The following is a 10,627-nucleotide window of genomic DNA, read 5'->3' on the forward strand; positions in this document are numbered from 1 at the left end:
TCTCAGCCAGGTCAGGATCAGGGAGGATTAGGGATAGGTCAGGTTCAAGGTGGATTTGGAACAGATCAGGATCAGGGAGGATTAGGGATAGGTCAGGTTCAAGGTGGTGGATTTGGAACAGGTCAAGATCAGGGAGGATTAGGGATAGGTCAGGTTCAAGGTGGTGGATTTGGAACAGGTCAAGATCAGGGAGGATTAGGGATAGGTCAGGTTCAAGGTGGTGGATTTGGAACAGGTCAAGATCAGGGAGGATTAGGGATAGGTCAGGTTCAAGGTGGTGGATTTGGAACAGGTCAAGATCAGGGAGGATTAGGGATAGGTCAGGTTCAAGATGGATTTGGAATAAATCAGGATCAGGGAGGATTAGGGATAGGTCAGGTTCAAGGTGGTGGATTTGGAACAGGTCAAGATCAGGGAGGATTAGGGATAGGTCAGGTTCAAGGTGGTGGATTTGGAACAGGTCAGGATCAGGGAGGATTAGGAATAGGTCAGGTTCAAGGTGGTGGATTTGGAACAGGTCAAGATCAGGGAGGATTAGGGATAGGTCAGGTTCAAGGTGGATTTGGAATAGATCAGGATCAGGGAGGATTAGGGATAGGTCAGGTCCAGGGAGCATCAGGAATAGATCAAGGACAAGGTGGATTGGGAACAGGTGTGGGACAAGATTATCAGCCAGATCAAGTTCAAGGGGGATTAGGGACTGGTCTGGGACAGGAGGGACTGGGAACAGGTCAGGGACAAGGAGGGTTAGGTACAGATCAGGGTCAGGTATCATTAGGAATTGATGTGAGACAAGGAGGTTTGGAAACAGGTCAGGCTCAGGGAGGACTGGGGACAGGTCAGGGCCAAGATTATGAACCAGGTCAGGATCAGGTAGGTCAAGGTCAGGTAGGACAAGGTGAACTTGGTCAAGGTCAGTTTAGTCAAGGTCAGGTAGGACAGGACCAAATAGGTCAAGGGCAGTTGGGTCAGGGTCAGTTAGGTCAAGGACAGCTGGATCAGGGTCAGTTAGGTCAAGGGCAGTTGGGTCAAGGTCAGTTAGGTCAGAGTCAACAAGGTCAGGGCATACGAGGCGAAGGGTATAGCTATCCAGTGCCGTCCTCTGGTCTTTCACTTGACACTGACCCCACTGTGACCTCTCCGGTAGGTCCTGAACTGAGGGACAACAGAATCGTCGCTGGTCTTGGTGGTGCTGCACAGACCTCTGGTGGGGATATCCTACTTATTGGTGACCAGCAGGTCACAACCTACCAGGACACCAGCAGCTTACAGGGTACCAATGGCCAACAAGGCATCACCAGCTTCCAGGCCACTAGTGGAATCCAGGACACTGGCAGCTTCCATGACACCAGTGGCCAGCAAGTCACCGCCAGCTTCCAAGATACCAGTGATCTCCAAGGCTCTGACAACCTCCAGGGCACCAGCAGCTTCCAGGGCACTGATGGTCAACAAGGCACAACCACAATCCAGGACACAAGTAGTTTCAAAGTTACTACTGGTCAACAAGGCACCAGTACTCTTGAAGGTACAGGTAGTTATCAGGAAACCAGTGGCTTCCAGGGTACCAGTGGTCAACATGATACCAGCAGCATCCAGAGCACCATCGGTATCCAGGATACTAGCAGCTTCCAGGGCACTACTGGTGTCCAAGACACCAACAGTATTCAAGGCACAGGAGGTATCCAGGACACCAGTGGCTTCCAGAGCACCAGTGGCTTTCAGGTTACCAGCAGCTTCCAAGCTACTTCAGGTGTCCAGGACACCAGCACTCTGCGAGGCACAACCGATTACCAAGACACCAGTAGCATCCAGGACATCAGTGGCATTCAGGATGCCACACTGCAGACCTTCAGTGGAGCTTCCACTGGCAATGAACTAAAGTCAGAGGAAGTCCTCTTGATAGGTGACCCTCTGGGTGGCACAGGAGGTGGCAGTCTAGGTGGTGCGGGACAGGTGCTCGAGACTCACGGTGGAGGTGCAGGACGGGGGGAGGGGGTACTGCTGGTGGGCGGTGATCAGAGCTACGGCAGCCAGGGTCAGGCAGTGCAACAAGGAGGCCTTTCCACTGCCACAGATCAGTTAACCAATAACCAAGGTATTCTGCTGGTCGAGGGTCAACAGGGTCATAGCAACCAAGATCTGTTATTTATTACAGACGATCAAGTCCAGACCAGCCAGGGATTTGGACAGACCTCCCACAGTCAGTTTCAAGAGCCAAGGCAAGGAACACAGGACCAAGTTCAAGACCTGCAGCAAATCACTCACAGTCAGTTCCAAGGCTCAGTGCAAACTATTCAAGGTCAGCTTCAAGGTTCGGTTCAGCCCACACAAGGTCTGACAGCTGGACAAGTGAGAGGTAACGAGATCAGCCAGAGCTCAGCAACACTTGGGCAGCAGGCAGACTACTCATTCCCTGAGCCCTCCCCTGCCTCAGTATCATCTCCAGGCTCCAGTAACATAGGGGATCTTGAAGTCACCCCTCTCACCCAAACAAGCTTCTCACAGGTAATATCTGGTGCTCCTGAAGTGCCCAGACAATCCATTCTCACAGTCAGCGAGGGATTTAGTGAAACTCATAGTGGGACAAGCACTGAGGGTCTGCCTATGCCCGCACCAGAGCCAGAACCATCCTTCACTCCTGTCCAGGCAGCGATTCAGATGGAGTCGCTTGGATCAGGGGACATCAGTAGCTCTCTCACTGGTACTGGCGGCACTGTGACCAACCCTAATGGCATCGTTTTGCACACATCTTACGTACCACCCACAAACGAATTCACCCCATCGTTCCCAACAAGTTCATCAGGAAATGTCCAAGATGTACTTTTGGTATCTGGTGAGAATGAAGGAAATGCTGTCCTTCCTCAAAGCCCCTCGCCATCCAGTCGTTCCACCTTCACCGGGAGCGCCATGCAGGAGATCGTTGCCCCCGTGACTCAGCAACAGCAACCGCAGTCTTTCTTCTCTGGCCCACCGAGTTCTGGAGGCATGGTCAGCTTCGGGGGGCTTCTACAGGGCTACCTCCCCCCGGTGAATAATGCACCGGGAAGTACCACCGCCTCCACTGGCTTCACCTCGAACATCTTCAGTCTTCCGGGTCAACTTACCGCCAGCGTGCAGTCCAACAGCATCGCATCATCATCACTGCCAGCATCATCATCTGTCTCCTCACTCCCATCGTCTAGCTCGTTTGGAACCCAGTCATTCCAGTCATTATCCTCATCCCAATCATCATCATCCTTCCACTCGTCACAACCATCATCATCCTTCCCGTCGTCACAACCATCACCATCCTTCCCGTCGTCACAACCATCATCATCCTTCCCGTCATCACAACCATCATCATCCTTCCCGTCATCACAACCATCATCATCCTTCACCTCTTCATCACAACCAGTGTCATCTTTCCCATCATCCGCATCACAAGCATCGTCCATGTCATCACACTCATCATCGTCATTAACCATCTCTCCAGCTATCATGGCAGGGTCACTCACTCAGACACTCGGAGCCACATCCAGCATCACACATCAACAGAGAACTCAAAGTAACATACTCCAGGGAGGTAGCTTAACAGGGGGCATGATGCTACCTCTGGAACAGCAATATCTAGCACCGCAGGCATCAGTTGCAGACGCAACACGTAACGCCCGCCATATAAACAGCCAAAACTATAAACTGTACGTAACCCCACTGCCACGAGAGCAACCGAGGAGGGTGCAACAACATACACAGCAAAGCAGAGCCAGCAGAGCATTTAAACCGTCTGCTCTGATCACCCAACACATGAACGCCAGAGAGTTCGTCCCTAAAGTCCCCTCACGCACGTCCAGTCAAGTGCTCTTCCCCTCCACACAGACAAGTGAGGGCGGGGGCGTGAGAAGTGACGACAGGAGTGTGAGATACGGGGAAACCTCACGCAAGGCCTTCGTCACGGCCTCCTCCTCCCTGGCCAACCCCTTCAACCAGTACAAGGTGTCGTGGAAGCCAATCACAGCAAGACAGTGACGAATTACTCTATGTCTCAATGCAAGGCCAATATTATCTTATAGTTAATGTAATGCGATGACGACGTCGTACTCTGGGCCGCACTCTATGTGGCTTAGGAGTCTTGGAAGCATGTCTATATCGGCCATTTATTTGGCATATTACACTTTAACATTCTCTTGATATGCCATGTACAGTATATCACTTTAATATTTTCCATCAGTAACTCACAAGAGGATACTAAGGTGTAGGGTATGAGCAGAAAAAATTGCTTAGGAAGAGGTGTTGCAAATTCTTCAAAGCCACTGAGAATGCGGCCCTGTGGTGTAAATCTGCGTGTATCCTGTAGTGTTAGTGGTGTGTTTGGTCTAACCCGGGTGTGGTGCAGAGCACTGCCTAGCTACCCAGTCTTTCACGCAGAGTCCTCGTATCTTACGACCCTATTTTCGTCAGTTAAGGAGGCTCTCTAGCATTTCTTCGTTACTAGTATATTCCTGTATAGGGCAGGTTGGTATTCCATTCTCTGTTATTAATTCCTTCAGCCCAAGTACGTAATCTCCTTCCCGCTACCACGCGAATTTACTCAGTTTTGAAGTGTCCTCAGGTAGTGAGGGGGTCATTGTAGCATCTCCAGGTAGAGAAGAAAAAATATCTCTAGTTAAAGTCGGTAAGTGGAAGAAGGAGTAATATCCAAAACACTTCATCGATCTAAAGGGATAATATCAGCCACATCGATAGTAAATGAATATAAGCAGTAAACTCTTGAATATTAAGGCGTAATGCACAAAAATAAATGAATAAAATAATAAATAAATAGACAAATAAAATAAATAAAACAAATAACGAATAAATAAATAAATAAACAAATAAGTGCTAGAAAGACCCCTTACTTTACGACAACGCGGCCACTTCTCTTCACACTCAGCACTCAGCATCCCTAAAAATATTGGCAAGTGTACTGGAGTGGGGGATCATGAGGACTCTGTTACTTTGTCTGTCATTAAATTATTAACCCAAAGGCCGTATTTTGGAAACTGAGAAGGCCATGGTGTATCCAAGTATTTTTATTTTTATTTTTTTTACTAGTCTCTGTTTATTGGAATTACACGTGGTTAGCCTGCATGCCACATTATATAGCATATTCAGCAGCAAGGTAGAGACATCAGACAGGTGTAAAATTATGCACTTCACGAATTTACTTATACCATAACACCAGATCCCTGTGTGACATCCCTGGGTCTATACTATTACAATAAGTATGTTGGGTTTTGGTGTCTAAGTGTAAGTGCGCAGGCTGCAGAGGAACAGCCCTTTGTTGGTGTATCATAGGTAGATTACTGGGTCTCGGAAACGGGCTTCCCATCCAGTGTCAAGAGTCAGATCCATAAAATAAGGAACAAAAATAAAAGGAAGAAAGAATTTAAGAAAGTACGTAAGGAAGAAAATAAAGAAAGAAAACAGACAAAAGAAAGAATATAGACAAAAGAAAAAATAAAGACAAAAGAAAGACAATCAACCCTACACCTTTGCATTCTCAGTTTCAAGAAAAAGGTGAATACAATTTTTTCCCCTCTTCCCGGGTCCCATAGCGGCTGGCCAGCGTGAGACCCGGAGTGTGTATCATTGTTGAGGCTTGTGTTAGTTGTCTCTGCTTCAGGTGTGTATAAGAAGTTGTATATTAAAAATTCTGGTTTTATAAGAAAGCCTATTTTTTTTTTCCTCATATACCCTGCGAAATACTCCTTTTTATTATCTAATATATTATAGCAGTAGCCGTGTGTGTGTGTGTGTGTGTGTGTGTGTGTGTGTGTGTGTGTGCGTATTTTGGGCAGCCGAAACTAAACATTCAAATCGCACCAAAATTGGCACAAAAATCGCAAAAAATTCGCTGATTTGAAAAAACTTGGTCCCATCACGATTGAAAAACTTTTACTATATTTAATGGGCGATCAAAGTTTGACCAAAAAACGCCGCTCCTGGCGTGAGTGCGTGAAATAAGGGTTGCGTTCACTGTAAAGTTTTCGATGGCTTTATATTGATCTCGCCTTGACTGCCGAAAACGAATAAGAAGCAACGTTATACTAGAACAGCACATAAACGGACCATCATGGGCCCTTCGATGTCGCCTTGACGGCCGATAGTGACAACGTTAGACTAGAACAGCACATAAACGTGACTCGGATTACCTGAAATGATTGCAACGTGCGTAAAGCGCGAGAAAACGAGTGAGAAGCACGAGGAAACGAAAGTGAAGAACGAGAAAGCGAGCACGCAGCGCGAGAGCCCTCCGCAGGAGCAAGTGTGAGAGGGCCCGAGGGGCCCACGAGCACTTGTGCATGTCTATAGTATACCATTAAAAAAAAAATCAGTCTTCAAAATTCTGTGATATTACTCTGGTTGACCACTTCATATCCACAAAAATATAATCCGTTTAAAGATATATCAGAAAATTAGAATATAATAATAATAATAATAATAATAATAATAATAATAATAATAATTATGTGTGAATAACTGTGAGGGCTGTTTCACTGGGGATGTTCTTTGAAAGTTTCCTACCTTTATGCTTTCTTCTTTGCTTCTGAATCCAACCTAATGATGATGATAAAGGTAATGATGATGATGATGATGATGATGATGGGTATGACGACACGGTTTATAATGAAAACGATGCTGCTGCTGATGATTATGATGAAGATGATGATGATAATACGGGTGACGATAATGATAACGATGAAAGAAAATAAGGAGATAATAACTTTTCCTGACGGTGTAAGACTGAGAATTACGAGAACTATTTACAAACAATCTCTTTTTACCCTAGACCTTACTCCCCTCGGCTTAGGATAATTCTCAGCGTATCTTCCTAAGTGATTTATTTTGCGGGTAACTTATTTATTTCCTCTTGTTTGTCACAGGGGTAAATTATATCGATACAATAACATACTAGAGATTATTACCCCACTCATGCTTGGGATAATTTTAGTTTTCTCTTCCACCAAAAGTCAGATGATTTTTTCCAACTGAGAGAGGGAGTCGTAGGAGAGGGGATTCTGAAGATGTAATGTGCAAAAATATATCTTAAAAAATGCCAAAAAGTCATCGGTGTATGTATGAGTGTATGTAAATGTGTGTACGTATTCATCTAAGTGTGTGTGTGTGTGTGTGTGTGTGTGTGTGTGTGTGTGTTGCACGTTAAGACGCCTTTAGCTTCTGCCACCACTCCAGAAATGCCGTCTGAAGCGCTACAGATGCAACCTGTCCACAGTCATCACAGGAAAAAAGACAGGGAAGTGACTGATGAATGTGCAGGGAAGGAGACCACAGCAAACCCATACAACACGTGGTAGTCAAGAGAGTCTTCGAGAAATATTGTTAAAAGTTGATTCATTTCAGGAGAGAGTATACTGCACAGCCCTCTATTACTGTGCTACTATTATTAAAGCAGGTACAATGAAAGTGTATTTTGATGTCAGTTTTTACGTGGATTAAGTGGTAATTTCGCTGCGACTCTCTCTCTCTCTCTCTCTCTCTCTCTCTCTCACACACACACACACACACACACACACACACACACACACACGCTTCCCAAAATGCTGGATCCTACCCTGAGACGCCATCATTACAGAGACGTTAATTTCTTCAACTCGAGTATACATTTTCCATTTTACTCTCTCTACCACCCGACTTTTTTTTTTCCCGCCTTTGGGGAGACTCTTAAATATCGTAGACTGCTGCTAACCCCTGCATTGCCAAATGTTTCCTGAAGGTCAAACATAATCGTCTGGATGTACTAAGACTCAGAGAAAAAAAAAAAAAGAAAAAAGAAAAAAAAAGGGAGGTCGTCGGGTTGAAATGCAGTGAGAGGGCAAGGAGAAGCTTAGCTAACAAGATCATCCCCTCCACACACACACACACACACACACACACACACACACACACACACACACACACACCATACATAAAGGCTCCCCCACACCATGCTCCTCATCAGCTTCACACGGAGACTGACTCAGGCCACTTCCCTCCGTCCACCACCCGCCAAACTTACTTAAATGGTGAACGCCGTCAAGGTCTTCAAAAAAACTGCACCTAATGGTAAGTTAACCCATTCATTTGCAGTTCTTTTTACTGTTTGTTCTTGCAACCCTTTCAGTCTGATGTCGTCATTTTTGTAATTTTGTTTACGTTTGCAACCTCTTCAGTTCAGTTTCTTTTTCTTTCTTTTTTCTTTTGATATGCCTGCCATCCCTTCACCGGTGATTTCTTAATATTTTTTCTATGCAACACTTGATGCTTGCAACTCCTTCCGTTCGATTATCTTTTTTTTTTTTTGGTTCATTTTTGCAACTCCTTCAGCTCAATGACGCCTCTTTTAAGTTTATGCTTGCGACCCCTTCAGTTCAATGATGTAATTCTCCAGTTTATGATTGCCACCTCGAGATTATTTTCATTTTTTCTATAGCACAGACTTCTGACACTGGTGAGATTAAATGAAGCCCTAGTTAACCCTTAATCACTGCGAGAAATCTTTCTAGCCTGAAGATAGCTTTAATGGTAGTTAGAGTATTGTAGAAAAATGTGTTACTTCTTTTCACCCTCTCTGATTCTGTTCCTCGACCCCATGAACTATTTTCTGTGCATGTATGGGAAACAAAAGACCCATGTCTCACCCCGCTACACCTTGCCCTTACCTAACACTGCCACACCTCATACACGTCTTGCTCTGGCACACCACATGCACACCTTACACTACCACAACTCACACAAACCTCACTCTTAAAAAAAAACACAAGCCACCACATCATACTCATAGCTTACACTGTCACACCTCACAGTGCCACACCATACTATGCCACACCTTACACTGCCGTACTTTACAGACACTTCATACTGATCTGTCACACATTCCCACACCTTACAGTCACACTTTCGCTGCCACACCTTTCTCACACTCCATTCTCGCTCTCCCTTAAAAATCCCATTCTCCCCAGGTAAGGTCACCGCGTACCTAAGTCGGCGGGACTTCGTGGACCACATCAGCCACACGTCCCCTGTGGATGGTGTGGTTGTTGTGGACCATGACTACCTTCGTGGTCGGAGGGTGTACGCCCGTGTGGCGGTCACCTTCCGCCATGGACGAGAGGAGGATGAGGTGATGGGCCTAAGCTTCAGCAAGGAACTCGAACTTGTCAACACCGATGTCGCTCCCAATGCTGGCAATGAAGAGCGCACCGATGTTCAAGAACGACTCATCAAGAAGCTGGGCGCCAACGCCTATGCCTTCAGTGTGTCTCTTCCCCCAAACGCCCCATGCTCCGTCATTCTGGACAGCGGCGATGATTACTCGGTGAGCTTCGTTAGTCTAACATCAGTTTTCCAAGCAAATGTTAACTCTTTAATGATGACAGACTCTGAACTACTTAGCCTACTCTCGCTACAATAGTCTTAAGGTTGAATAACTTTTCCCAGTTGCACATTGCAAAGGGAATCTAGCATGTTGTTAAATCAACACTGTTTCACTGCTTCACTTTCACATGGTGGAATTTTAAAAACTTTTGTCAGTATCTGGTATAGAGGGACTTTTTACCGATGCTGCACACTGACGGTCAATAGTTCCTCCCTCTTCACACCTGCTCAGTGACATAGATTCTCCTCCAGGGAGCGAACAGACATCGGTCGAAGCAGTTCTGAATCTCAGTCCATGTAACAGGCCATGTGCAAGGTGGAACATTTGGCCATGAATTTGTATTTTTGATCAGCTGCATCAGCACCAAAATTATTACAACCATTATCACAACCACCACCATCGTTATCATCAACACTAATATCACCAACATAACCCTAATCCTGTTCCCACCTTCTGCTCCCCTGACAGACCCAGCCTCTTGGTGTGATCTACGACCTGCAGCTTTATGTGGCTGATCGTAAGGAGGAGAAACCACACAGGCGCAACTCCGTCAGCTTCGCCGTCAGGAAGGTTCAGTTCGCTTCAACTGAGCCAAGTGCCCGCCAACCCCAGACGCTGGTCACCAAGAGTTTCACTCTTTCCCCTGGCAAATTGAACCTGGAGGTCAGCCTTGATCGGGACACCTACTTCCACGGTCAGGCTGTGGACGCTCGCCTCAACATCCACAATGCCTCCAAGAAGACGGTGAAAAACCTGAAGGCTCAAGTGGTGCAGCATGTGGAGGTGACCATGACCAACAGCCATTTCAGCCGTGTGGTCGCCTCCCTGGAGTCCCGTGAGGGTTGCCCCATCACCCCTGGAGCCAACCTCACCAAGACCTTCTCCCTCACCCCTCTTGCCTCATCCAACCAGAAGCGCTTCGGCATCGCCCTGGACGGCCAGGTGAAGGATCAGGACGCCAACCTGGCATCCTCCACCATGGTGGCAGCCGGCAAGAACGTCAACGACGCCTTGGGCATCATTGTGTCCTACTCTCTCCGTGTGAAGCTGAACTGTGGCGCCATTGGAGGTGAGCTGACTGCTGACCTGCCCTTCAAGCTCATGCACCCTGACCCAAATGCCAGCAAACCCACTCTCCGCAAGATGCAGTCCAAGGACAACCTGGAATTCGAAGAGTTCTCCCGCCTTCGTCGTGGCCAGTCTGTGTCCGAGGAGTAACTTGACGGACCACGT

General features: G+C 46.7%; 1 protein-coding gene across 1 annotated transcript; it reads left to right on the forward strand.

Moving 5' to 3' along the window:
* The first annotated feature begins 8,033 nt into the window (after positions 1-8,033).
* On the forward strand, positions 8,034-10,627 carry LOC145393852 (arrestin homolog). Its single transcript, XM_080267905.1, has 3 exons — positions 8,034-8,082; positions 8,979-9,334; positions 9,863-10,627. Exons 1-3 carry the CDS (start codon positions 8,040-8,042, stop codon positions 10,610-10,612), a joined length of 1,149 nt encoding a protein of 382 aa, XP_080124031.1. The 5' UTR covers positions 8,034-8,039; the 3' UTR covers positions 10,613-10,627.

The sequence above is a fragment of the Coenobita brevimanus genome, chromosome 25, assembly GCF_032717465.1.
Source record: "Coenobita brevimanus isolate Jiangsu-jjx chromosome 25, ASM3271746v2, whole genome shotgun sequence".
Classification (NCBI taxonomy): Eukaryota; Metazoa; Arthropoda; class Malacostraca; order Decapoda; family Coenobitidae; genus Coenobita; species Coenobita brevimanus.

Bases quoted from the DNA above. Each gene is read 5' to 3' on its own strand.
- LOC145393852 (XM_080267905.1), top strand. From the start codon at position 8,040: ATGGTGAACGCCGTCAAGGTCTTCAAAAAAACTGCACCTAATG. The intron at 8,083-8,978 runs GTAAGTTAACCC...CATTCTCCCCAG, and splicing joins CAAAAAAACTGCACCTAATG to GTAAGGTCACCGCGTACCTA. The intron at 9,335-9,862 runs GTGAGCTTCGTT...CTCCCCTGACAG, and splicing joins ACAGCGGCGATGATTACTCG to ACCCAGCCTCTTGGTGTGAT.